Consider the following 27,722-nt stretch of genomic DNA (forward strand, 5'->3'; position numbering starts at 1 on the left):
AACTCCGTGTTGATTTTAGACCAATTACACAATCTCTGTGCCTCAAATTCTTTACCTGTAAAACAGGTACGCCTTATCCATTAATTCCACAACCATGACTGAAGACTGCTGGCTACCAGGCACTGTGCTAGGCTGACACAAATACCACTTATCTGCCTTCCCTGACCCACCCATCCCCAGGGATATGTTCAGGGGTTCTCTAGCTAGACATAGTCAGTAGCCAGGCTGCAAGGGTTGGGTTGATGCGGAGTAGGCTAAGGAGGACTATGAGTTAGTATTCACAGGGAATTCGCCGCCCCACAAAGAATGGAGGGCAACAAACCCAAGTTCTTTCCGGCCCCCCGAGAGCAGAAAACGAATGGAGTTTCCCTAGCCCCGGGCCGTAGGGTGTCAAAGACCGCCGCCCGATAACAATGGCGCCAGTGAGGGCGGGGCACGCGCGCCGGGGCGGGTGGGGCGTGACGGACACTGTGGAATTGCGGCGATGACGTGACAAGCCAGCCCCACCCCGCAACCAGCTCCAGTGGGGAGGGCATTGAGGGGGGGGGTGCAGAAGAGCGGAAAAAGCAGTCGGTCTGGTGGCGACCGGAAGTGACGAAAAGCGTAGTTCGCTACGTGCCGCGACGTGGCGGTGAAGCCGGCTCCGAGCGGCGGAAGTGGCTGCCGCGCAGGGACTGGAGTGTTTGTGTTTTGGTTCGCGAAGGATCCCGCGGCCGACCTGAGGGGTGGAGGCAGTGGAGGAGTAGGCGGAAAAATTAGTGGGAACTAGAGCGCCGGCGGTGGCGGCTGCGGCAGAGGCAGAGGAGGAGGAGAAAGGAAAGAGGAAGGCGGAGCGGAGAGAGGCGGAGACCCAGCCCGACGGGGGCGGCACCACGGAACGAGCCCCGCACTGTCCAGTCTGAGGGGAGCGGCGCGAGGAGGAGACGCGTTGCTGCCAAAGCCACAGCCTTTTCTTGGACTAGACCTGGGACCAGCTGCCCGGAAGCTTCTCCCCTGCGGGCCTGCGTGCTGCGGTCTAAGGTAATTAAGTCATCCCTCCCCTTGCCCGGCGCGGGCTGGGACCCCGGGTTATCCGCTGTCCCAGTCTGTCGGTGGCCCTGCCGGCACTGAGTACCCCGCCCCCTCTACCTCTCGCGCGTCAGTGCCTTGGACCAGAGAGCTGTTGAACCTGGCGTCTCGTCCTGCCCTCCCCGGTGGCTCATCCTTTTAAGAGGCTCTGGGGAACTGGGATTTGGGGGCTGGCTAAGAGAGCGACGGGTGTCACTCTCTTCCCTTCTCAAGATGGCGCCGTCAAAGCGTACTGGAGGCCGCAGTTTCGCCGGCCCCCTGCCCTGGCAGTCTTAAGGGGAGGGAGGCGCAAGCCAAAGCCAGGCCCGATTCAGTGGAAAAGGACCGGAAAGATGGCCAAGGGGCCTGGTGGGTCCCACTTGTTCCGGGCTCGGCGTTAGTCGGTGCTCTCCAAGAAAGAACCTGAGTCTACAGCAGGTGGGAATTTGGGGAGCTCCGCCGCCTTCGACTTCCAAAGACGGGTAATGGAGGGAGGAGGAGGAGGCTCGTCAAGATAGGCTGTCTGGAGATTCTTGTCTCACCTAAGGAGGGCGGTGAACCTCAGCTTTAAAGAACTCAAGAGAACTAGGCCGCTGAACACGCTCATTGGGTAGAGACCATTAAACCTCTGCTGTTCTCCTGGAAGCTGGTTACCTCCAAGACTTGGAGACTTTTTAAGCTCTGAACGTCGTAATTCATATATTTGGTTTTTGTCTTTTGTTTAATGGAGTCAAGGTGTTTAGTCAGTTGCCTTTCACAAAGCTATTAGGAAAAAGAAACGTGTAAAACGCTGTGATAATTCAGGACAGCTCAGAAACTTTCATGTGAACTAGAGGTAATACTAGCTCATCGAGTTGCTGTAAGCAAAAGTCATAGAATGGTGCTTGGCTGAAATGTAAGGCCCAGTAAATGTTAGCTGCTGTTACTAAAACATTTTTAAGTAACTATAGAATACCAGATATTTTCAGAAGATTAAAATGCATTTTATGCAAAATTTGTTTTGCTGGAAATTTGGAGCATTTTTTCTTTGACGAGTAATTTAATTTGCTGTTTTGTAAGGTAACTAGACAATTTGGAAGTATTTCAAATGTTATTGTGTATAATAACTGAAGGTGAGTTGGTGCATTTTCAGTCCACGTGACATTTAAAATTTTTTTTAATATACTGACTTGAGAGAGGAAGGGAGAGAGAGAGAGACATTGATTTGTTGTTCCGCTCATTTATGCGTTCATTGGTTAATTTTTGTATGTGCCGGGACCGGTGATCGAACCCACAACCTTGGGGCATCGGGACAGTGCTCTAACCAACTGAGCAACCCAGCCAGGGCAACATGATATTCCATTGATATATGGCATTATCTAATCAAATGGCTTCTACCAATTTTCAGTCCCTAGTCTGTACCACTATATTACAGATTTTTTATTACATATATTCTCTCATTTAATTCTCACAGCAGCTGTGTAAGTTAGGTATTCCAGAAATAGAGACTTGGAATCATAGAACTTGCTCTGGCAGAAATTGGCTAGCCAGATTAGAGTCCCAAATCTGATATATATTTAGGAGATAGGAGGGTTGGAGCATTTTTTTATTTTGGAAAAATTTTTAAATACACAGAAGTAAGGAGAATAGTATTAAGAGAACGTATCACCTCGCTTCAGTTCTCTTATGGCCAGTCTTATTTTGTTTACGTCCCCATTATTTGGAAGCAGTCCAGACATACCTCATCTGTAAATATTTCAGTGTGTGTTACTAATAAAGGACTCTTGAAAGCTGCTGTTCAGATGAGGCAGAGATGATTTTGTCTCAATTGTAAGGTCTCTCAGATGTGTTTATTAATGGATTCGTTGTCAAGAGAGATTCTTAAGTAAACTCATTTACATAAAGGGAAGAATCTTCAGATATAATATTAGTAAGGACATGATTAGATTTTTTATTAAAGATGGGAAAAAAGGAAAATTAAGGACTGATTTGTGAGCAAATTGGAAAGAGTTCTTTAAATGTTTGCTAATTCCTTTGAGATTGAACATTGGCATTATTAGCTAATAAATAGAAGAGAGAAGTTACCATTCAGAGTAGTTTTTTCTAATTTATTAAATAGGAAATGACATTTAATTGTTAGACCCTCACCATATAGAGAACCATTGTTAACACTTCCATGGATGTATACTTGAGCACATGAGGAAACTGTTTTACATCTGTTACCCTTTAGACACAAACCTGGGAGCCAAAAATATTTGTTCAAGAAATTGAGAAGTACAAATTAGCAGGTGAAAAATAGTCATAGGGATGTAAAGTACAACATAGGGAATATAGTCAATAATATTGTAATAACTGTGTAGTGCCAGGTGGGTACTAGACTTGGGGGGAGAGCACTTAATAAGTTATATAAATGTAATCATTATACTGTATACCTGAAACTAAAATAATATTGAATGTCAACTGTAGCTGAAAATTAAAATTTTTAAAAATTGTTCTCCAAAATAACCATTAATTCAACAAAAAACATGTACAATTTAACAGAGACCTTTACATAATAATAGCCAACATTTATTGAGCTCTTATGTCCAAAGAGCTTTCCATTTATTAATTTTCCTTAAAACTATTTTAACCCAGGTAGAGTGGTTCCAGAACTCTTGGGTCACCTCTTAGGTTACCTGGGTTTGAAACAGCACTGTTCCAGCTCTGTCATAGTAACTCTGTGACCTCAAATCAAGTTACTTAACCTCTCTGTGCTTGTTTTCCTTGTCTTTAAGGATTGTAATAGTCTAATTTTATAAGATTGTTGAGTGGCTATGTTAACTACCTGTCACAAAGTTGAGTTTTTAATAAAGTTTGGCTTTAAAAGATATTTTTTAAGTTCTGGAACTTGAAGTATGATTTTAAAATCGTTCTGTGCTTTATGTTATTTTATTACCAAGGTAATGAATTAAACTAAACAGTATTTAATGTCCAGTAGAGGTTATAATCGTCATACAATCATATGTTATAGGCAAAATTTACTAAATTGATTAATATATTTTGTCTTACTGATTTGCATATTTAATTCCTTTTTTGTCTCTTTACAGGTTTCTTTACCTCCAGAAAGAAAAAATTGACACCTTGCATCCTGGACATTCATTTAAGAGACTGAAATTAGGGACTTCTTTCAAATTTGAACATGGCTAATCGAGGAGCAACAAGACCCAATGGGCCAAATACTGGAAATAAAATATGCCAGTTCAAACTAGTACTTCTGGGAGAGTCCGCTGTTGGCAAATCAAGCCTAGTGCTTCGTTTTGTGAAAGGCCAATTTCATGAATTTCAAGAAAGTACCATTGGGGGTGAGATTTTCTTTTTCCTTCTTCATTTAATTGAATCATACATTGACAAAAAAGATTTTGTGGTTCCAGTTGTGGTAATGAATACCTAAATAGGTAACTGAGTGAAGAAAAGGAACTGTTCAGCATACCTCAAGTTTTAAAATTTACCTTGATTCTGGTTAACATCTTTTTACACTTTGATTTTCTGGTTATCTTCAAGGTGGTTGTATGAGAGCTAAAATACAGATGTAAACATGAGTAGGATTAATGTCCCAAGTATGAGGTTTATTCTGCTATCTATTTTTTGATAATTATTAGAAGTGTCTTCAAATTAATACAGGTGCTTGCTGAATTATATTACCTTTAGAATAGTAAAAGAATTAAACTTAAAGTTCTAATTCTAAATATTACTGGACTATTTGTAAAAATAAATTTTACTAAACTTGTTAAAGAATGCTCCTAGGGTGAGGGAAGAGAAAAAGTGAGTGATTAGTGGAGAGAGACCTGAAAGGAAATGGGGCCTGAAGAGAAAGGTAAAAGAAGGGGAAGAAGGAGAGTATAAGCACTGCATGCAGTGGCCATCGTGGGACCAAGATGAGGGGAAGGTAATATGCAGGGCAAAGAGGAGACAGCAGTTCAGTGTTGTTGGAAGAAAGGAAATCAGATAATTACATTTAATCAAAGGTCACAACTATTGTATATAGTGGTGGGGCAGAGCAGCTTTTTGGAGGTTTCAGCTTCATCTGTCAGAGGCACCACACAGTTTTAAGATTCCCAATATTTTGCAAGGGACATGCAGTTAAGCAGTACTATATTTTTTCAGGTACATAGGAATTTATTTTAACCTCATACATTTAGAAAGTCAGATTTTTGAAATATTAAGACATACCCACTGTAATTTAGCAGCTTCTTAGAGAAACGTAATTTTATGCTGTGTACTTAGTGTATGTTCTCAAGAAAGTACTCTTGAGAATTTTACTCATAGTCTCACACCCTTCCAATAAGATAAATTAACAGGATTCTACTATCCCCCGGCTTTTTCCTACATACAGGAAATATAGTAGGTAAAGACTATCCCCACTTTAATAGACTCAAGAGTATCATAGGGCTTGTCAACCTCTTATGTTTGTATATACATGTTACAGTGCTATATTGTTTTAGTGTTACATGTTTTTATAATAGATGAGCATCAAAAATGTTGTCCATATCATGGAGCTTTTATTTGGAATCAGAAAATCCTAGTATTTATTAAAAATTTAACGAGCAATGTATTATACGTTCTTTGTTAATAGAACTAACTTGCCCACATAGTAGAAAGTTTAAAGACTGCTAGGTCTTGTGCACCCACCGTAAACTGGAGCAGAAAGTTATTTTAACTGGTTTCTTGGCAAATGATTATCAATGGCAGTATTTTCCAAAGTACATATGTATTCTAAGCTAAATACCTGGGCCAGATAGGTTTGGGACTTGCTATATGCTACCCTTTCACAGTACATGTTAAAATAATAAAGAGAACTTAATTCCTGGAAAAGTTTGCTGGAGGCTAAGGAGCCTCAAAGTAGAAGTTTTGCTTTTGTCTTGGATACTCCAATAATTTTTTAAGTGTATTTTTTCCTATTGACGTCTCAAGCATGTTTAAAAGAAAAATATAACCCCATATGAGCACATCATAAATATAGATATTCTCTGCTATGTGTGTATATATAATTTCCCTTTCCATTTAATACCAATTAGATTGTTTACATTTTGTTAATGAATTTTCCAAAAGGTTTTTTTGTTTGTTCTTACATGTAAATCTTTCTTAATATTTTCTACTTATACAGATCAAATCAGGCTTTTTAAAACCAACTTTAAAAAGAATTTACATTCAGATTCATTTGTTGTTGACTATTGGACTGTCTTTCATTGTGTTGACCACATTAATATCTTCAGGAGGTATGACAGTGCCATTATGGTTATAGCTGTGAGCACTATTCTTTTTGTTTTTGAGGGGTTTTTGTTTGTTTTTTGAGATGTAACTGACATATAGCATTCTGTAAGTTTGAGGTTTAAGACAGGTTGATTTGATATGTTTATACAGTGAGTGCTGATCTTTTATGTTCTTTGCTAGAAGCGCTTCACCTTTAGGGACTAGTAGATCTGAGCATTCAAGGATTTCAAGGTTTGAACTATTTAATGATCAACACCAAACAAAGGTCCTTAACTTGTAAGTAATACGTATTCTAGGTTTGGCTGATGTGTGGTAACAGTTATCTAATGAACCTGGCCATATATTTTGCATTTCATGTGTATTTTTTACCTGCTTATATCTAGTTACATTAGTTGTGGCCTGAACTTAAAAGTTTTCATCTCTGTGTTTTAAGGTAGAAATCATATGCTGCATTCTTGTTTATTCTAGAACCTTAAATTCATCAGTATCAAGGTTTCTTCCATAGTTTGTCTGGTTCTTCTAAATGTGGTAGCTTGATTTAAGAATCCATGTTGACTTGCCACATCCCACGCCCCTGCCCCTTGATCCTGTAGCACTCACAATGTGATTAGCTAGGTAGGTAGTGGGTTTAGTGCTGTGGGGAAGTCTAGTTTATTTGTAGGGGGTTAGAGTCTGTAGAACCTTAATGTTCCTATGGGTTGTCTATGCCAGAAGTTTAGCAAGGAGAATTAGGCCCTGAGGGTTTTTTTCTTTACTTGCTGTCTCATCTGGAGGCTCAGCAGCTGCAGTAAGTACTTTCTAGATGATAGTACTGCCATTGCCATCTTTCACTTTACACTTTAATACCTGAAGATTTTAAAGATTTCTAGTGAATTCCTCTTGTCAAAAAAACAAAACAACAGTATTTATTTTTACAAAGGCATTTGCATGACATTTATAAAGAAATGGATCCTCAGTGTGAGGCAGGACAAGGTTAAAATATAGAATGAAACAGCATAGTCATTCAACTTTTTTTTTTTTTTTTTTGCTTTTGAGAGATGTTTGCACTAATCATCAAAGAAACGTTTTACATACTCTGAGGTTTAGGTTATAGAACTGTATATGGGAGTATTGACAACATTCATCTTTCTGGTACAATAATTTTTTAGCTTGAGTTTAGAGCAGTAGTTCTCAAAAGAGTGTTTGTTAACCTGTTCCAGGACCGTCTGTATTACCTGTGAACTTGTTAAAAATGCAAACTCCTATATTGAATCAAAACACTGGAGTGGGGCCAGTGATCTGTTTAACACACCTTCCAAATAATTCCGATGCATGCTGAAGTTTGAGAACCACTTCTTTCTGTGTTCTGAGTAGTCAGTATTACATTTATGCTAAAGTTGTTTTCCCACAAATGGAATAATTGCTTTTCTTTTTTTTAACTTGTTTTTGTAGGATTTAAAAATAATAATTTTCCTCCAACTACTCCAATTTGAGAATTGTGTACTGGTTTATTGCATATTACCTGTATCTCTTTTTATGGAAACCCCTTCCTATGAATCTTGTTAACTTGCTAGGCCTCTTTAAGAAAGCATGGTTTCTTCTCTGTCCCAGGAGCTATACTCTGCCTTGTCACTACTTTAAGGGAGTTAAGAGTATCCATAGTCTTTGGTCATCTGTACCAATGCTCCCTTTGTTGCCTCAAGTAATCAAGGACTGATTATGCACTAAATTAATTTTTTTTTAAGTATGTACCTTTTTTAAGTTATTTTCAGTAATTATTAACTCTTAAGTAGAGTGCCTAAAGTATTTCAGGGTTTTTACTGGAAAAACAGATTTCATATGATACTTCCACTTTTAACATCCGTCTAATTTTCTCTGAGGGGCTAGTAGGACTTTTGTGTGTGTGTTTATACACAAAAACATCTAATGGGGAAAAACTATTGTTAAAATTAAGAGAAGCAAGGCTGGTTTCAAAGTTATTAACACACTTCTCATTTTATTACTAGGACTTTCTCAAAAGTAAATTATTTTAGTTATAAAAGTGGGGGACTTTGTACACACATGGTTTGATTTTAAATTCTAGCTCTAGTACATACCAGCAATCTTAGGGAAGTCATACCCAGCTTTATTTTTCTTGATATGAAATGGAAATAATAGTACCTAACTTAAAAGGTCTTTTTGCAAGGAGTAAATGAAAGTGCATATAAATTTGTTAGCACAATGCCTAAGCACAGGGTAAAATGCTTATTAACACTTATCATGACCACTATTACTTTTTTCTGAGTCATTTTTAATCACTGATGATATTTTTGTTATAGTCTAATGACATGGCATTATTCTGGAATCATGACTCTTCTGCTTGTGCATAGCATTTGGTTTAGCATTTGACAACACTCAAGAATGTAATGTTCAGATTTTCCTCTCTTAGAGGATAAAGTTTCTCGTTAGAATTATAGGAATAAGTAAGATTTTTAAAACTAAAAGCAGGTAGTTTCTAAATTTGAGCTTTTGTAAATAGCGTTTACAGATTTATTCAAGTATGTAACATGAGCAGTTACAGCTAAGTTTCTTAAAATTCTGTATGCTAAATTCTTACTGATTTTTTCCCCTTTATCGGTTTTCTGACCTCATGGGTTGCAGTCAGTACTGGGGCTAGAATCATCTCAACGTATCTGGCAGCTGATGCTGGCAGTTGGTTGGGGCCTCCACTAGAGCTGACAGCCAGAACACTATAGGTGGCCGCACTACCTGGCTTGGGTTTCTTCACAGTGTGCTGTCTAGGTTCAAGAATGAGTGTCCCAAAAGTACCAGGTGGAACCTGGATGGTCTTTTATGACGTAACCCCAAAAGTCACACAGATAGCATCAATTATCTTCTAGCCGTAAACTCAAACAGGTTCAGGAGAGTAGGTTCAGTGTCCTAAGAAGAATCTGTTGTTGGGAATAGTCTGTCAGACTTCCCATGTCATTTTATGAGGAGCATCCTCATTTTTCTTGATTATAACAGTATTCCATTGCATGGATCTTATCAATATATATTTAAGCAGTTCTCTAGTTTTGGATATGCACATTGTGTTATATTTTTGGCTCTTTAACACTGATGCAGTGAATAACTTAATCATAGTCATTTCTCATACATTTCAAGTATTTCTGTAGTATATACTTCTATAGGTTGATTGTTCTGTCAAAGGTTATAAACATTTATAAATCTGATAAATTTTTCCAGACTGCCCTTCAATCAGCAAAGCACAGAATGCCTATTACCCTATTTTACTAACTTAAGGTAAATATTACACTTTTAAATCTTTGCTATTCTTATATGCATTGATCTCTGCATTTTTTATGTACAGTCTTCTCATGAGTGAGGTCAAGCATCTTTACATTTTAAAGCCCATCGTGTTTCCTTTCTCAGTGAACTATTTATAACTGATATTTTTATGTAGATTTGTTTATAAAAGTAATACTGTTCCATTTTCTTTGTTTGTGATAAGACTCAGTATCTCTGGATGGTATTCAGATTTTAGTAACTGATAATCTTAACTTATTTTTTTAACCATACCCTTATTGTTGGACAGTTAATGTTTATATTTTTTGTTTGTTCTTTTAGGTAATCATGTAATAGTGGAGTTTTTCCCCCTCTGGACTTATTTCTGTAAGATCAATTTCTAGATGTGATTACTGAACCAGAAGTAATTTTATCTAATTATTATGAAATCAGAAGGATTTCAATCTTCACTTTTTTTCCTCCCATGGAGGTACTCCCAATTTTGGAGGGCATTCCTTGGCATAGATAATCATGTTTAGGGACTGCAGGTTTCCTGTAATTGTTATTACTCTGGGGTCAGAGGCTCCTTCTGTCTTTTCTCCCTTCTTCAATTTGCCCTTTTTCATTTCTGTGTTGTAAAATTCTCAGATATTAGAACTCAGTAGATAGGCTTATTGCTAAGCTTTAAAGAGTCACTTTCAAGGCTGGTAATGTTTTAAAGGTGTGAGAGATTCCCTTGAGGTCTGGGAAGCATTAAGTGCTAGGTTCTTGAGCCAGCAGGAGAAAGAGTATCACTAAGGAAAAGGAAGAAAGAAGCTTCCTTTGCGAAATAGCCTGGACACTATTTTTGCACATTATCATTCATTTTCTATAGTTTGAAAATTATATTCTTATGCATAGATATTTCAATATTTATCTTTCTTGGTGTTTTGAGCTTCCTGGATCTGTAGTTCTTCCTGGGATATTCTGTTGTATTTTTTTCAGTATGTGTTCTCTTGGTATTTTCAGTTTTAGAGGTGTCAAGGCCTGAGATTCTTTCCTTTGCTGTGTCTAGTCTTCTAATAAAGCTGTCAAAGACATTCTTCATTTCTGTTAGTGTTTTTGATCTCTAGTATTTCTTTTTGGTGCTTTTTTAGAATTTTCATCTCTTTAGCTATTAGAGCCATTATTACATTAAACCTAGTTTTAAATTTCCAGACTGATAATTGCAACATCCCTCCTATGTCTGGTTCTGATGCTTACACCATTCCTTCAGACTGTTTTTATGCCTTGTAGCATGCCTTGTAATTTTTCTTGCTGGCTGGATATGATATAGTGGGTAAAAGCTACTGCTGTAAATAGATGTGATGGAGAGTTGTGGGGGGAAAGGAAACATTCTGTAGTCCTGTGATTAAGTCTGTCTTTTAGTGAGCCTGTGTGTCTGGACAGTGAACCTCACAAGTGTTTGTCAGGTGTTTTTTGTTTTTGTTTTTGTTTTCCTCTCAGATGGAACAGAATGGCTAAAGTCTGAGTTAGAACTTTCTTTTCTCCCACATGGAAGGCTAGAACTGGCTGGAATTGGGTATCACTTCCCGCAGGTCAGTTAGACTCTGAAAACACTCCAACAGATTACTCTCATATTAACCAGTTTCCCTGAGGCCAGGCCTTGTTAAGAGCAGAGGATCTGGCTTATTTCAGAATGGGTCCTTTCTCCTTACCCTGTAAGAAACACAAGAGGATTTTTTTCTACCATTTACTGTGAGAACCTGGTTAAGTTCCTGGAGGTAAAACGCAAAGAAATAGGGTGGACCCTTATATGACTGGGTCAATTACAGTTGAGGTTTTCGTCCACCAGCCCTGGTTTCATCAGTTTTCTGCTCTGAGATGTGATTTTCTGTATCCACCTGCCTGTTTCTTTGATTTTGAGGGCAGCAGCTTACCTTGTGATCTCACTTCTCTTACAGATCCAAGGTGATCTGTTGATTTGCAGTTTGTTAAGCTCTTTATTTGTCAGGATGAAGTGGTGACTTCTAAGATCCTTAGACTTGGAACCAGAAACCACAGTTGTTTTCCTTGCATATTATAGGAATTTAATAATATTCAAACTACTTAATAAAGTATCTCTTGTCCATAGATAAAATGTCTTTCCTAGACATATATCCGTTAAATCTAAGTTAATTTTATTAACTTTGTTGATATTGGGGGGAGTGGTGATGATACTAGTTAATAACTTATAATAACCTCTCTCCTTTCTCATGTGTCTTCACCTTTTCTCTTTGTAATGTGTACCTTCATTCTGCATCCCAGTTCAGTATTTGTTACATCTTTTTTAGATAAATCCAATTTGGTGAATGAAGACTTTATAAGGATTGTGCCTTAGGCGGAGTAAACACAGCCTCTGAGCCTTGAAATTTCATCAGTTCATTCTGGGTTTGGGTCACTAACTTAATACTAACCAAACTCAGACTCCTAAGACTTATTTTTTTCCCCAGGTGATTTTGGAGAATATGTTTATTAAAGCTGGTGACAGTAAAACAAGGAAGGGCTTAGGAGAATCAACAGGGGAGAGCATAGGCACAACTGCTTTGGCTCTCTAGAAATGATTTAGGAAAGAAATGAGCCTAGGGGGGGCTGCTCTGGCTCGCTGGGAAGTCGGAAAAAGGAGAGACAGATTCAGGTGGTTAGCCCAGAACCAGCTGCAGCTGCCCTTTGCTCCTCTGGTTGCAAGTCTGTGGGAGCCCTTAGAGTTTAGGAGGTGCATCCTGAGAGGGAAGAAGATGGGGAAGGGAAAGGCATGGGTGTGCTTCTGGGTCCAGGATTGCACCCAAAGACTAATTTTAAAAGAGTGTGCATTAATGTACTATCAAAAATACTATTGGGACAGTGTTCAGTTGGTGACATGTAGCTAGCTTATGTACTTGTTAGTGAATTCCTTTAGGAGAGTTGGGTGTCCTTTTAGAGTAACTGTCAAGCTGAGATAGTAAAAAATGGGGTGGCGGGCACTCACACTAACTTTCCTTACTCTTCGGATATTTTTTAAAAATTACATGACTTAGTCCTTTATTGTTGAAGAAATGATTGTTAATCTTCACCTCATTTTACTTGGCATTATGCAGACTCTTTCCTGTGTATCCTTAATAGTTCACAAGATTGCAGTTCTTTTGGCAACAGTTACCTTTAGATGTTACTGAATGATTTTTGTTGTGGTAAAATGTGCATAATAAAAAATTTACACTTTTAACCATTCTTTAAGTATATTTTATTGATTATGCTGTTACAGTTGTCCCATTTTTTTTCTCTCTTTGCTCCCCTCTGCCCAGTACCCCCCCTTCCTTCAAGCAGTCCCATCCCCCTTAGTTCATGTCCATGGGTCGTGCTTGTATGTTCTTTGGCTTCTTTCTTTCCCATATCATTCTTAACATTCCCCTATTTGGTACCTACCAATTATGCTTCTTAATCCCTGCACCATTTCCCCATTCCTCCTTGTTCCACCTCCCTGCTGATAACCCTCCAAATGATCTCCATACCTATGGTTTTGTTCCTATTCTGGTGGTTTGCTTAGTTTTTGTTTTTATTTTTTAGATCTTGTAGTTGATAGTTTGTTGTCATTTTAATGTTCGTAGTTTTGATCTTTTTCTTAAATAAGTCCCTTTAACATTTCATATAACAAGGGCTTGGTGATGATGATCTCCTTCAGCTTTACGTTGTCTGGGAAGCACTTTATCTGCCCTTCCATTCCTAAATGATAGCTTTGCTGGGCAGAGTAATCTTGGTTGTAGGTCCTTGCTTTTCATCATTATGAATACTTCTTGCCAGTCCCTTCTTGCCTGCAAAGTTTCTTTTGAGAAATCAGCTGACAGTCTTATAGGAACCCCTTTGTAGATAACTCTGATTTTCTCTTGCTGCTTTTAAGATTCTCTTTATCTGTAACCTTTGACATTTTAATTATGAAGTGTCTTGTTGTGGTCTCTTTTGGGTCTAGTTTGTTTGGGCTTCTGTGCTTCTGGGACTTGTATGTCTATTTCCTTTGCCAAATTTGGGGAGTTTTCCTTCATTGTTTTTTCGCATAAGCTTTCAATTTTTTGTTCTTTCTCTTCTCCTTCTGGCACACTTATGATTAGGATGTTGGCACATTTAAAGTTCCTTCAGAGGTTCCTAATCCTCGTCCTTTTGATTTTTTGTTTCCTCATTCTGTACTGGTTGACTGTTTATTTCTTCTTTATGTTCCATATTGTTGATTTGAATCCCAGATATTCCTTCCCTTTACCACTGGGTTCATGCGGATTTTCCTTTGTTTCATTTAGCCTAACCTTTATTTCTTCCCTTATGCATTTGTTGTACTTAATCTTATCTGTCAAGTCTGTGAGCATCTTTATCACCAGTGTTTGTTTGTTTTTTAAATATTTAATTTTAGAGAGGGGAGAAAGAGAGGAAGAGACACATCATTGTGTGCTTGCCTCTCACTCACCCCCAACTGGGTGGGACCTGGCCTGCAACCCAGGTATGTGCCCTGACTGGGAATTGAATCAGCGACCCCTTGGTTCACAGGCTGGTGCTCAATCCACTGAGCCACACCAGCCAGGGCTATCTCCAGTGTTTTGAACTCTGCGTCTGTTAGGTTGGCTATCTCCTCGTCACTTAGTTCTCCCACTGGAACCTTGCTCTACTCCTCTTTTGGGCCATACATCTCTGTCTCCTCAACTTGACCGCCTCCTGTGTTTGCCTCTGTGTCTTAGGTAGAGCTGTTGACCTGTTACATTGTAAGGGGTGGAGCCTTAGGTATTCATCAATCGGGGGGTGGGGGGGACCCGTTTCACAAAGTTGTGCTCTATGTGGGGGCAGGGTCTGAGAGGGAACAATGCCGCTTGCTCAGCATTCACCCCTTTTCCAAGCGCTTCTCCCACTTCTGTATGGAACTGGCGTCCCTCTGGCTGCTGCCCTGGCCGTCGTTCCCAAAGTGGATGGGTTTGCAGACATTCTAGGACGGTGGGGGCCCTCTTAACAAATGGACTCTGCTGAGAGACCAGCAGTTTCTTCACCCCAACCCCCACTGGTTTTCACAGTCAGAAGCAATGAGGCTTTATTTTCCCTGGCACTGGAAGGAACCGTTAGCTGCGCAGTCTGGCCTGAGTCTGGCCTGGGGCTGGGATCGCTCCCCAGTGTTCCTTCCAACTTTGATAATTATGTGTGGCTGCTCTTTCCGCCTGCCTGCTGCAGCCACTGCCTTGCTGCCACCACCACACCCCTCCTCTCCACGACTTTTCTTCCCCTCCTACCTGTCTGGATGAGTATTGCTGCTTTATATCTTTGTTCATTGAACTTTCATACAGTTCAGTTTTCTGGTAGTGATGATGGTTTTAAGTTTGGAGGTAGTTGTGAAGGGTGGCAAAGCATGTCTATGCCTCCATCTTGGTTGGAAGGCAGTTTTAACCATTTTTAAGTTTACAGTTCTGTGGCATTGAGTACATTCACATTGTACAACCATCATGACTGTCCATCTTCAGAACTTTTTCATCTTTCCCAGCTGAAACTCTACCCAAACAAAAACTCCTGTTTTTCCCCCATCCCTGCCTATGACAAATACCATTCTTCTGTACATGAATTTGGCTCTGGGAATCTCATGTAAGAGAAGTTATATAATACTTGTCATTCTGTGGCTGACTTATTTCACTTAGCATCATGTCCTCAAAGTTCATACTATAGCATGCCAGACTTTCCTGTGTTTTAAGGGCAGAATAATATTTTATCATATGTATATACCACATTTTGCTTATCCATTCATCCTTGGTTGGACTGTTAAGTTTCTTCCACCTTTTGGTTATTATGAATGATGCTGCTGTGAACATTGGTGTACAAATATCTTTTCAAGTTCCTGTGTTCACATCTTTTGGGTATTATATCCAGCAGTGAAATTGCTGGGTCATATGTTTAATATTTTTGAAGAATCTATACCACTTTTTACAGTAACTGCACCATTTTACATTCCCACCATTAATGCACTAGGATTAAATTTCTCACCTCCCACCCCCCACCACTCCTGTTTTCTATTGTTTTGCTAATAATTGTCCTGGTGGATGTGAAGTGTTAGCTCATTGTCGTATTGATTTGCATTTTCCTAATGATTAGTGATGTTGAGCATCTTCTGATGTGTTTCTTGGCCATTTGTGTGTCTTTGGAGAAATGTCTACCAAAGTTCTTTGCCCATTTTTTAATTGAGTTGTTTGGGGTTTTGGGGTTGCTGAATTGTACAGGTTCTTTATCAGTTCCTTATCAGGCAATCATTGATTTTTTTTTTTTAATTAAAGAATGAAACTTATGTGATAGATGTTTATAGATCATCTCATAAGATGGATTTACTTTGGGGAATATTGCCATCTGTTTATATATTATATAGTATATATTTTTATCTTGTTGCCAGGCTTTTGGAATATTTTCTTTTTGGGTTTAGTCATATGTGTATGCTTTCTATGTGTCCTAATCTATTTTTATCCCCTTTCTTCTCCCCATCACGTTAATTGAAATTATTAACTCTTCCCTGAATATGTGGTCAGTCTAGTTCCTTTGCTGCCATAATTTACTGGGTACTACCCCCTATATATATAGTGGGCAATAAAAGTGGCCTTAGTTTTTATTTTGTCTATTGTCAGCTCCTGACAATATTCTCCCTGTACAATTTTATCATCTGCAGTGAGTACTCATCTGTCTGAGAAAATTGATTATATAAGATTACTGCTGTTGATACTCATTTCCCCAGCAAACCAACTTCTAACTTTACTAATAACTTTGGTATCTGGTTTTTAATGCTGCTTAGTCAATTCCTGTTATTATTATTTTTGATCTGATAGCCATTGTGAAGTTTGATCCAGATCCACTGAGCTCTTATTGAATTACTTGGCTCTGAAAACCTTTGTTTTACCTACACATCACTTCCAAAAGATGTCAAAGTTGGATTTGATCACAAGATCCTGATCTACTGATATCTTGAACAAGGCCCTTCCCCTCCATAGCAATTTATATTTTTAACTTTGTTTTAACTGGGGCCTCAAACCCACCACTCCTGGTAGTTTTACATAAGGGAAAACATTCAATCATGATTCAACTATGGTGATACCATTACTACTACTGCTGCTGCTATTTTAGTTTTTCTCTTATGTGCTTTTCCATTTGTTTTTTTACATATATTTTTTTACTTTATGGAAATTATATAGGTTATTTTATAACATTTTTAAATTGCTACTGAATACTTACCAAGCCACCAGTGTCTTCTCATTAATACATTTAGGTTTCCAATTTTTTTGAACCTTGATACCATCTTTTGGAAATTCCATGATATAATAGGTTATTAACAAGTACCAGCATATTTTCATGGCTTTGCCTCATTGACAAAATTATTTCCAAAACTGTCACCAGCAGTGGGTGTTTTTGCCACACTTTTTGTTTTTGTGTTTTTGTTTTTGGTAAGTTAGATAAGCTTAACATTTTTGCTGTGAAGGTGATTTTGTTGATTACTAGCGATATTGACTTTTTTCCTATGTATATTCCTTTTGTGGATTTTCTGTACAAATTTATCCTTGTTCCTTTTGGAATTTGTTGTAAGGTTTATATAAGCTTCCCACATATTAAAAGTTAATCTGTTAACATTCCTTGTAGAAATTTTCTTAAATATATTCTCTCCTGTGTTTTGGGTATATGATACATATTTTGCAAACCTAGTCTCAAATTTTTATGTATTTAACCTGATAGTCATAATAAAGGACTTTTGGTCACTTCTAATAAAGTAATTCTGTCAAATTTAATAAATAATTAAGGGTTGGGTGGTATTTGTTCCTTGGTTTTTCTCTTTTTTCATCTTTCTGTTTAATTCATGTAGAATCATTTTAGTTGTTAGTTAAAACTTTTTTTCTGAGTTGTTGGCCTTTGGCTAATGCTGTTGATTTGGATTGTCTTTCCCCTGCCCACTGTTTTGCAGTATCTCCTCCTTGCTTTTTATTTATTAAGGTCTTACACATTCTAGGCCTTTGGTATTTGCAGGTTTAACATTTACAATTTCAGGTATTCTCAGCTGACCCCAAGGTCTGTGATTCGGTAGTTTGTAGTTTTGGTGCCAGGCTCACAAATAGGACCTGATCTTGTAGCTCAAAGAGGGAGCCTATTAGACAGGCCAGCACCCGCATCTCAACGCAGCTTTGTTTTTCTCTGCTTGTCGTCGCGTACACAGTAACTCTCGAAGTGATAAAAGCTGTTTCTTTGTGAAATATGGGCCCGAAAAGAAAACCAACTGCTAGTGCTGGTGATGGAAGTGAAGAGAAAATGAAGAGGTCTAAGAAAGTGATGGTTCTTAGCCAGAAAATAGACGTTTTGGATATATTAAAGTGGTTTTGCAGATTCAGGTAAGTTTGTGGTTGGTTAATGTTACTTCAGTATTGATGTAGTTATATTTTGAGTGCCAGCATTTATTTTTTAAACTTTGTAAACGACTGGGAATGTATTTTTAGAAGCACTAAGGATTTGAAAATGTCAACTATACTTCACTGAATTTTATGGAGAAGTTAAATGTTGTGGAAGTATTTGAAAACTTGAGAACTTCGGGGAATCATGATGGTCTTGCAGTATATAATGTTTATAATAATACTGGGTTATTCTAGTCTCATAATGTTTGTTCTTGTGGTACTACAGCATTGTTTCTTTTAAATCCTCACCCAAGGATATGTTTATTAGATTTGAGATGGGGGAAAGGGAGGGAGGGGGGAAGAGAAAAATCAGTCTGTTGCGTCCCATACGCACCCCAACTGGGGAGCGAACCCAAAACCTTTGGGTGTGCAGGATGGCACTCCAACCAACCAGGCCACCTGGCCAGGGCTAATTGTTTTAATATCTTTGATGAACCCTAATCTCATTTCCTTGGCCTCTGATACTGGTCTTTTTCTCTCCCAAAATTATGCTGTCATCGTACCACATAAGCAACAGTATGGTGTTGCCAAGGTAAAAAGACTTTGATGGTATTTTGTTTGAGATTGTGTAAGTTATATAATAATTTGAGTAGAGCCATTTTGTTTTTTCCCTATTTGGGAACTGTCTTATTGAAATTTTAACTGAAATAACCCCAAAATAGTTCCACATCTTATATGAACTACTTTTAGCAAACATTTTGAACATTTATGTGAGCTTTGATTTATATTAGATGCTGGGTTGGAGAAGAATAACTTAATAGTAATTTCTCAAGGAACTTCCAGTCTAAGAAAAAAAATAATACCTTTTTTATTTATTTTTTATTTTTTCATTATCTTTTTAAAAAGTGAAACTATTGCACAGGAAAGTCTGGGAGCACAGAGGTAGGAGCTATTGAGTAGTGGGGGCTAAAGAACGGTTTCTGTTGAGTGAATTGGTTTTTCTTGTTCTTTGTTAATATGATTGGGATCCATTCTTCTCTCAGCATTACACTGAAAACCTGGTTATTGCCATTGTATGGTAAGGCTGTTGATTTGATCTGTTCTAGCCAATTTAAAGAACTCATTATTACCTGCGTTATATTAGCTCCTGCCTTTGGATTTTCATGTCAGTCTTGTGTCTTCCAAATATCTGTTTCCCATAATTTTTTACTTTTATTATTATATGGAGATCCCAGATAATGTTAAATAATTGTGATGATGGACTTTCTTGTTTGGTTTCTGAATTTAGACTACCAAAGAGCTTTGCTATTGAGTAAAATGCTGATTTCAGGTTTCAGGATGGAGTGGACACTTGATAAACTATAAGGAAAAAATTTTCTGTGTAAGTTAGGAACACATGTTGACTGTAATACCATTTTTAATGTATTTAAATAAAACACAGTTTTTATTTTTTAGCCTACTGGTGTAATAACTTCGTATTTCTGGAAGGAATTTCTGTTTGGTCGTGGGGTGGTGATTGCCTTTTTTTCTTTTTTTTAATGTATTTGTTGGCATTTCTTTCCCTGTAGTTTATTTGTTTTTGTACATGAATTAATAAAAAAGATTGGTAGCCTTTTGTGATTTATTTAACTGGTTTGAGAATCAGATAGTATTTGCTGTAAGGCAGTGTTAACTAATGGTTGTTTTATTGAGCCTACAGTTGACTTATGAAAGTGGAAGAGAATGTTTTTATTAGCACTGTACTTTGTGGTTATAAAAAAGAGAAAACAAAGTTTGAATTGCAAGTTATAACCCGATCTTTTTCTCAATTTGCATCAAAATTTACTTCAGAAAAGGCTTATATTTTGTGATCCTTTTCCCCCTTTTATTGAAAAAGAGGCTTAGAATCTAAATTTTAAGTGTTCAAGGATATTTTTTGATTATATAGGAGAACCATTCATGAAAATGAAAAAGAAGTGAGATAGTGCTTTCTTGATATCCTTTATCATAAATACAGGATTTTAGAAAATGAGTATTACTGCTAATGTCTGGGAAAAGAAGTTTGATGAATTAGAGTATATTTTAAATATAACTACACTTGTGAGAATTCACAGAAATATTCATTAGAATGTAGGTTAAGCTACATTTCTAATTACAATGTTTGCAAAATTAATATTATAGTTGCTGATACTACACCAGCAACCAGTTAACCTAATAAAAGAGCAAGAAAAGGAAATGTTCTATCTACCATAAGAGATATAACATCTAATTATGCTTGGTTTAGTACATTTCATATTAACTAGTGAATCTCTTATGAAGGATTGACACGACCAAATAAAACTGCTTTAATTACAAAAATGGATTATTATATTTTTGCATGATAGAGCAGTGTCAGGAAATTTTAATAACTTAATTCTATGCCAATTTGGGAGGCGTTGAAGACGATATCTTGAGCTGAAAGTAAAAGAGAGGAGCATACCAACTTAAGGTGAATGAGAGAGCTGCAAGGGTTTAACTACCAAAGTAAACAAAGGAAGGAATATTAAGGTATGGTTACTATTGGCCAGTATGCAGCTAAAAATGGCTGTGTGTAGGTCTTGTTCATAACTATCTTTATTGCAACTAGCTACAGTTAGACATTTACTCCAGCATTTGGTATTTTAAAGTTAATTCACTTGATTATTACCTACCTTTTATAAAAATTTATTTATTATAAGTGTCCATTGTGGTATCTTTACTGATGTTTATTAGTTGTAGAGCCAAGAGAATTATTTATAATAGATATTTTACTTTATACTGTTCTTATGAAGCAATTCAGAAAGTAAGTGATGCAGTAATACCTTGCAAGATTTGACAGCAACCTCTCAATTTTAAAAGCAAAAATATTATTACAAAATGATATTTTCTTATTGTTAAAATCTGATAGGAGATGAAAAGGTACAAATCCGAAAGTCCTTATGGCAGGCAGTGAAAGAATTAATATTGAATCTGTATTTAGCAAATTAAGTTTAGATTACAGTGATTATAAAAATTAAAGTGTCAGTGCTTTGAAGGAATAATATAACAAAAATATTAATTTAGGGATAGTGGGCTGAGACTAAATCCCTAGAATATGCCAGTAAAATCAGGAGAAAAGAGCAGGGGGGCATAGTTTGGCAATGTAGATAGTAGTTATAGGTATGCTGATTTTTTCCCCCCATTTTTCAAGAATATTAAATACATTTCTTAAAATTGTCTTACAGTTTTAAACTTAAAATTTGTAAGACAATTTAAGGAACATATCAAACTTATTTAGTATAATAAACTTTTTTAAGAATGTAGAAAAACTTTCAAACTGATTTTATCATAAAGGTCATATATGCTTACATATTTTAGCTTCAAAGCAGATCTTGCAAGTGTTTAAAGCCACTGTTTGTTAAATGTGGTTATGCAGTAATATATCAGGTTTCCAGGTATTTTCTGTATTATGAAAATATTAGAAGGGAAATGTAAACTTACTGCACACGTTTTCTTCTTTCAGCTGCTTTTCTAACCCAAACTGTGTGTCTTGATGATACAACAGTAAAGTTTGAAATATGGGATACAGCTGGTCAAGAGCGATACCATAGCCTAGCACCAATGTACTACAGAGGAGCACAAGCAGCCATAGTTGTATATGATATCACAAATGAGGTAAGTAGAAATGCTTGACATAATGAAACTAGTTTGACTATCCATTTTTGATATTCAGGATTTTGATTAGAGAAAAGATCTTTAAAATTTTTTTTGATATGCATGACATTGCTGCCAAAAGTTTCTGAATTAGAAAAGCTGATTTAAAAAAGAGAGAGAGATGAAAGTGTCTTTAATTATACAATAGTCCTATAGTCCTAAGAATTTTTTTCCAAGAATTACTTCGGACAGTCTTTAAAGCCTTGTCTCAGACTCCCCCTAGCTATGTTTTAAATTTGTGCCTCAAAATGGCTTTTTTTGTTGTTTCCCAGGAATCCTTTGCCAGAGCCAAAAATTGGGTTAAAGAACTTCAGAGGCAAGCCAGTCCTAACATTGTAATAGCTTTATCTGGAAACAAGGCTGACCTTGCAAATAAAAGAGCTGTCGATTTCCAGGTATGTTGAATTTAACTTTTATTTGAAGGCTCATATTTATTGTAAATTTTTCTTCTGTATCCACACTTGAATTATAGTTATGAGTTTAAAACCATTCAAATAAGAGAAAATAAAATTATTAAATAGGTGTGATGTATTATATGTAATAAAATGCTTCTCATGATAAACCTGAATTTTTTAATCTTTACATAATTGTAACATATAAAAATACAGATTCTGTTGACCTAAACAATTATGAAATAAGTGATTTATTTACATACAAATAGTGCAGAAATAAGTAAAAGCCAATTGCCTCCCACCCTTCCTTCTCAACCTTTTTGTTTATCTAATAATATATTTATCAACGTGCATATGCATACTCATATATATCTACATGTTTGTGGTACACGTAAACCTGTACTCATGTGGTTCTTAAAACAGCCTTCAAAATTCTTGAAAAAAAATCCACTTTGTATGTTATCTAATACAGCTAATTAGGAATGGTCCCTGGCGTAAAATAAGGAAATACAGTCATTTAAAATAAAGCAAATACCCCAGTGGCTTGGTTGGAGTGTCATCCCCATGTGCCAATGAATGCATAAAGAAGTGGAACAACAAGTTGATGTCTTCCCCCCTCTTTCTCTCTCAAAGCAATAAATATAAAATAAAACAAATGTCTTTAATTAGACATCTTCAAACTTCTAGTTTTTTATTCTTTTGCTTCTCTACCAGAGAAGTTTCACTGTGGCCATTATATGTATAATATCAGTGATGGGTTGTTTTTTTGTTGTTTTTTGTTTGTTTGTTTTTTTATGATGGCTATAAAGGGAAGTAATAGTTCTTACACCATTAGGTAGTAAGCTGAGCATACACTGTTCATTTGATTCTGGTGACAAGCATGTGAGGTATAGTATCATCTATTACTCTTTCTAAGACAGTTACTCTTCAGCCTAGAGTGGTTGGTAGAGCACTTAAAATCTCTCTCACATTACGGTTCAAAGGAACCTCATACTTCATTGTTTTCTTTGTCAAATGGGAAGGATAATTGGTTTCTCTTCACAACAACAGCTATGAAGATCAAAGGCAATAATACATGTAAACTGTAATGTGTGACAAAAATGTAGAGTATAATGTAATTTTCAAAGGAATGATTCATGATATATTCAAAATTTAAATGTTGCTTACAGAAGTAATTTAGAATTAATATGAGAGTGCCATTTAGTGGTTGAAGCCAGTATTATATACTTGGTTTCCCTTTGACTTCTTTGCAGATAATTAGCATAAGTGATATTTTCCATTGAGATCAAAGAAAGTTTTATGTTTAGAATAGGCTTAATTTGTCCCTCTCTAGAAAGCAGACTTATTGTGAGAACAGATTAATCAGGCTAGGATAATGTAAGAAGGCAAAAAGAAAATTACACAATGCTCTTACCTTTGTTTTACCTTTAGTAATAATTATTGGTTATCAATAATTAATTGGAATAGTAATAAGGAAGCCTTTTTTTAATTAAAATAATGCAGGTATAATTATGCAAAGGATATATCGTATTATTTTTCTTTTATAAACAGGAAGCACAGTCCTATGCAGATGACAACAGTTTATTATTCATGGAGACATCAGCTAAAACATCATTGAATGTAAATGAAATATTCATGGCAATAGGTAAGATTAACCTTTTTTTTTTTTTCTCCCAAATTCTTAATATAGGCAAAGCAAGTTACACTGGGGCATTTTTAGTTTGACTCTTTAAAAAAAATTATTGGATTTTTTAAATGATTTTACAACTATTTTAGATTCATTTGACCAAGTATTCATTACTTTGTTAGCAATATTGTTAAATATGAGAGATTATTACCTATCAGGTTGTAATACTTGCAGTTTAGAATTTCCAGGTTGGAAGCCTGGAGTCTGAGCTGATAGGTTTTCTAAAGATTTCACTGAGAAATTTGGATAAAGGTGTGTGTTTCTATTAGGTTATACTTCTTATATGAAAGGTAATAAACTCAGAGCCATATTTTTTATTGCAGCATGTAGGCATAATGAGATTTTTCTCACTGATCAATAACAATTTTCATTTCTCCTTTGCCCTAAACAGAGCGTTAATTTTGTTTTTCAAGTTCTTTTTAAATCATTGATGTATAAGTATACAGCTGTATCAATTGTTTAATGCAAATAATTGCAATAGAAAGTTTCAAAGCATAAGGCACAGAGAAAGGGAAAGCAAAACATCATCTGTGCTTTTTATGACCTCAGTGGTCATTTGATCCTACGCAGCACTCTTACCTTTCCTTTAAGGTACCTTAACTGATGATGACTGCTAGTACACCATTGTTGAATGGAGGTAATGAAGTTGGAATGGTAATAAAGAAGTTTCCTTTTGTCTCTAACAAAAATAAAGTATTTGTATTGACCCTTTATCAGATTCTATGAGAAGGGCCTACTTAGGTGGCTCTCACAGTTTTCTGCCTCCACACGATTCATATGCCAACACTTTTCTTGTCCCGTAACGCCCTGTATCACACAGCAGTGATCGTTACCTGGGTGTCCACATTCCTTTCCTCAAATAATAGATATTCTTTTACATTGAAGTCATACAAATGAACCAATAAACAGCTGACTCAGAAGCTAAAGAAACCTCAGTTAAAGCTGCAAGTACTGTCATACTATCTTTCACTAGGTGAGAGTTTGATGGTTCATTGAGGAAAAAAACTTCCCTGTTTTTGTGGGAAATATTTTTCTGAGAAACTCAGACTTGTGGTTATTAGGGAAATGCTAGTACAGTTGTGAAAAATTGTTTGGCAGTATACTTTTTTTATAAATGGGATGGATGACACCCAGAACCATATCTGAAAAGTTAACAGGAAACAAAATAATAGGTCCTTAAATCAAGCTGAACTTCAAAGCTCTCTCATGGTATTTAATTTGTATTATTGTTTTATTCAGATATGCTAGTAAGGTCATTTTTCCAGTCAGAAAGTAGCCTGCATAATTATTTTTCTGAAATTAGAATGTTTCTTTCCTTGAAAGAAATGGGAATGCCATTTCTTTTACTAGATTATAACTTAAATAAATCACACAGTGCACTCATATTTTTACTTGTGATGACTTCCCAAAGGGAGTACACTTACTTCGTGGGAGAGTCTACAATATATTGTCTGTTTTTAATTTTACAAGGTTTTGAGAGGCTTCTTTTCTTGCACATCTTTATAAACTTGATCTAGGATTTTTAGTTTCTCACAATCCTGATCAATTTAGGGACAAATTGGTAACCTGTAGTTAGCCATATACAAATCAATACCAGTTTCACTTGGTGACACGAGACAGCTTCTCTTGAGATCCCCACAATGTGTTTTAGTTTATCATCACAGTAAAAATTAACCAGTAGAAGCTAACAGTTTTTCATTGCAGTTTATTTCCATCAGCCTCCTGATTTCACTCATATCTGATTACAGGAAGCCCTTGGAGAAGTATGCTAAAGTGGGAAGGGTCACCCAGTCCCAAGCCTAACTTGATATTAATTGTAATAAAGTTTATACTGCTAGCCTACTCTTTGTCCTACAAGGCTTTGTTTGTGAATACAGTTGACTGGAAATATAGCATTTTATTACCATTTATACTACCATCTACAGAGCAGTTCCTAGAGAAGTAGCCCAAGGTGATGGCTTTTCTTCCCAAATCTCATTACTCCTGGCTCCCAGATCCATTGCCCAACCCAGCTTCTGGAATTCTAAAGATTAGTACAACAAATAAAAGATAGATGATCCAAAACACAACTAGGCATTCAGATTTGACGTACAACATGGTTAACGTGTGTAAACTGAGCCAAGGCTGAGGTTAGAGGCTTACCGTAGTAAATAGTCTATTCCCAAAGTTGTCTAGCCACCCTTACAATCTTACATCTGTACTCTGACAGATATTTAATATTCAGTGAATCCAGCACATCAAGGATCTTCAGATCCAAGCAGGCGACATCTAATCAGTAGGAGCTAGAGCACAGCATTAGTTATACTGTGCTTAGCAGTGAGGAGCAAGCCATGCTCATCCGACTCAAAATTAGGAAATAGTTTTGTTAGAGAGCCTAAGGAACAGTCTCACTTGTATTAGACAGAGTTACTGGTGAATCAGATTACTTCCTCAGCCACAGAGGAGGAAAATGGTAGATATTTGAAGGGTGAAGTCTGTGTAAACCAGGAAGAAAATAAGAGATGTGATCTGTCATAATTTTGGGTAATAATTAGGTTGTACAGTAGAGGACAAGTTCTGCTGGGGTGATGGTAATGGCATTTGTTTATATTCTCACTTGTCCCAAAAGGTGTTTATGGCAGTCCAAAGAACATTGATACAATCTGAGCTTCTCTTGTGAACACTTGGCTGGCCATCATTTTCATTAACTCAGATTTTTGTAAAATAATAATTATGAAATGAAGTACAACTTTTTGGGTATTGCTAAGTAAATCTATATAAAAAGTTTAATATAGCTCTAATCAGGTTAAGTTTTAATTGTGTGTCAGCAGCTGGTCCGCATTTTACCCTTCCGTCAGCTCACTAAATTCCCTAAACACGGTGACCCGTGTTTTGATATCTGATAGATACTCAATGACATTTGAAAAGAATGGACATGTTGGTGTCCTGATCAGTGTGGCCCATTTGGTTGGGCATCCTGGAAACCGAAAGTTCCCCCTGGGTTGATTCCTGTTCAGGGCACATTCCTGGGTTAAGGGTTAGATCCCAGGTTGGGACGTGTACAAGAGGCAACCGATGACGTTTCTCTCTCACGTCGCTGTTTCCTTCTCTCCCTCCCTTCCCCTCTCTCTAAAAATAAATAAATAGTTTTCTTTAAATTGTTTTTTAATTACAGTTCTCCCATTTTTCTCCCATTTCTCCCCGCCACCCAGCCCACCCCTTCTCCCACAGTCATACCCAACCCCATTTTTGTTTTGTTTTTTAATGGATTTGGTTACATGATACTTTGGGATAACCTAACTGGAAAGGAAGATTATAAGTAAGCAGATGAAAGTAATTCTAGTATGAATATTCTAATTATGTTTATTTTAATCCTTTATCTCTTAGCTAAGAAGTTGCCAAAGAATGAACCACAGAATCCAGGAGCAAATTCTGCCAGGGGAAGAGGAGTAGACCTTACTGAACCCACGCAGCCAACGAGGAGTCAGTGCTGTAGTAACTAAACCTCCAGTTTGAACTAGCTGGGATATTCTTCTGCTTCCTATAAATGTTAACAGTGGAATTGGAGCATTTAACCAGCTCAGTATGACTTCCAAAAAGAAGAGACTTATGATAGAGTCAAGTTTCTAATACAGAATTATTTTAAGTGTTTTGAACTTAATTTTTAATAACATGCATGTGACCCTCTGACTAATGTTTCAGCAGTAGAAGGGGGAAATGAGAGCTGTGTGTACACTTGTTTCCGTGGAAGGTTAGGGGTAATCATTTCTCACCACCAGGGATATATATATATACAGATGACTATCTGAACCCACAGTTAGCCAGCCAGTTTGATGAAAAAGATTTCAAACTTAATTTCGGCTTTTCAGAAACATTCTTTTTTAGAAGGAGGTTCTAAAGATATTTATGCTTAGCTCTATGGTATTTAGGCAACTGGTAATTTCTAGTAGTATCCATATTTAAAGTGTACATTCCACATTTTAGAAAATTAGCCACAAAAAAAAAGAAACCAGTCCCACATCTTCAGGGCAGGGTGAGGAATGAACATTAGTGGCATTTAAATTATAGCCAGTCCTGTCATTTTAA

General features: G+C 36.8%; 2 protein-coding genes across 2 annotated transcripts in view; one reads left to right on the forward strand and one right to left on the reverse strand.

Moving 5' to 3' along the window:
- The window catches only part of EFHB (EF-hand domain family member B), a 58,195-nt gene extending 55,006 nt beyond the window's left edge, over positions 1 to 3,189 (reverse strand). Inside the window, exons 1-4 of the mRNA XM_090284947.1 lie at positions 3,175 to 3,189; positions 1,674 to 1,809; positions 1,129 to 1,339; positions 587 to 718 (exon numbers count right to left, since the gene is read on the reverse strand). Of these exons, the coding sequence (XP_090141073.1) occupies positions 587 to 718; positions 1,129 to 1,339; positions 1,674 to 1,809; positions 3,175 to 3,189 (494 nt within the window). The remainder of the gene's footprint in view (positions 1 to 586; positions 719 to 1,128; positions 1,340 to 1,673; positions 1,810 to 3,174) is intronic.
- Positions 621 to 27,645, forward strand: RAB5A (RAB5A, member RAS oncogene family). Its single transcript, XM_090284385.1, has 6 exons — positions 621 to 1,020; positions 4,113 to 4,367; positions 21,388 to 21,539; positions 21,851 to 21,973; positions 23,522 to 23,615; positions 27,024 to 27,645. Exons 2-6 carry the CDS (start codon positions 4,205 to 4,207, stop codon positions 27,137 to 27,139), a joined length of 648 nt encoding a protein of 215 aa, XP_090140511.1. The 5' UTR covers positions 621 to 1,020; positions 4,113 to 4,204; the 3' UTR covers positions 27,140 to 27,645.
- Positions 27,646 to 27,722: the final 77 nt, after the last annotated feature.

Source organism: Furipterus horrens, unplaced genomic scaffold, assembly GCF_987537825.1.
Source record: "Furipterus horrens unplaced genomic scaffold, mFurHor1.1.pri manual_scaffold_7, whole genome shotgun sequence".
Taxonomy (NCBI): domain Eukaryota; kingdom Metazoa; phylum Chordata; class Mammalia; order Chiroptera; family Furipteridae; genus Furipterus; species Furipterus horrens.

Excerpts from the sequence above, each read along its gene's own strand:
- RAB5A (XM_090284385.1), top strand. The coding sequence starts at position 4,205 with ATGGCTAATCGAGGAGCAACAAGACCCAATGGGCCAAATACTGGAAAT. Across the intron at positions 4,368-21,387 it reads TCAAGAAAGTACCATTGGGG|CTGCTTTTCTAACCCAAACT; the intron begins GTGAGATTTTCT and ends TTCTTCTTTCAG. Across the intron at positions 21,540-21,850 it reads TATATGATATCACAAATGAG|GAATCCTTTGCCAGAGCCAA; the intron begins GTAAGTAGAAAT and ends GTTGTTTCCCAG.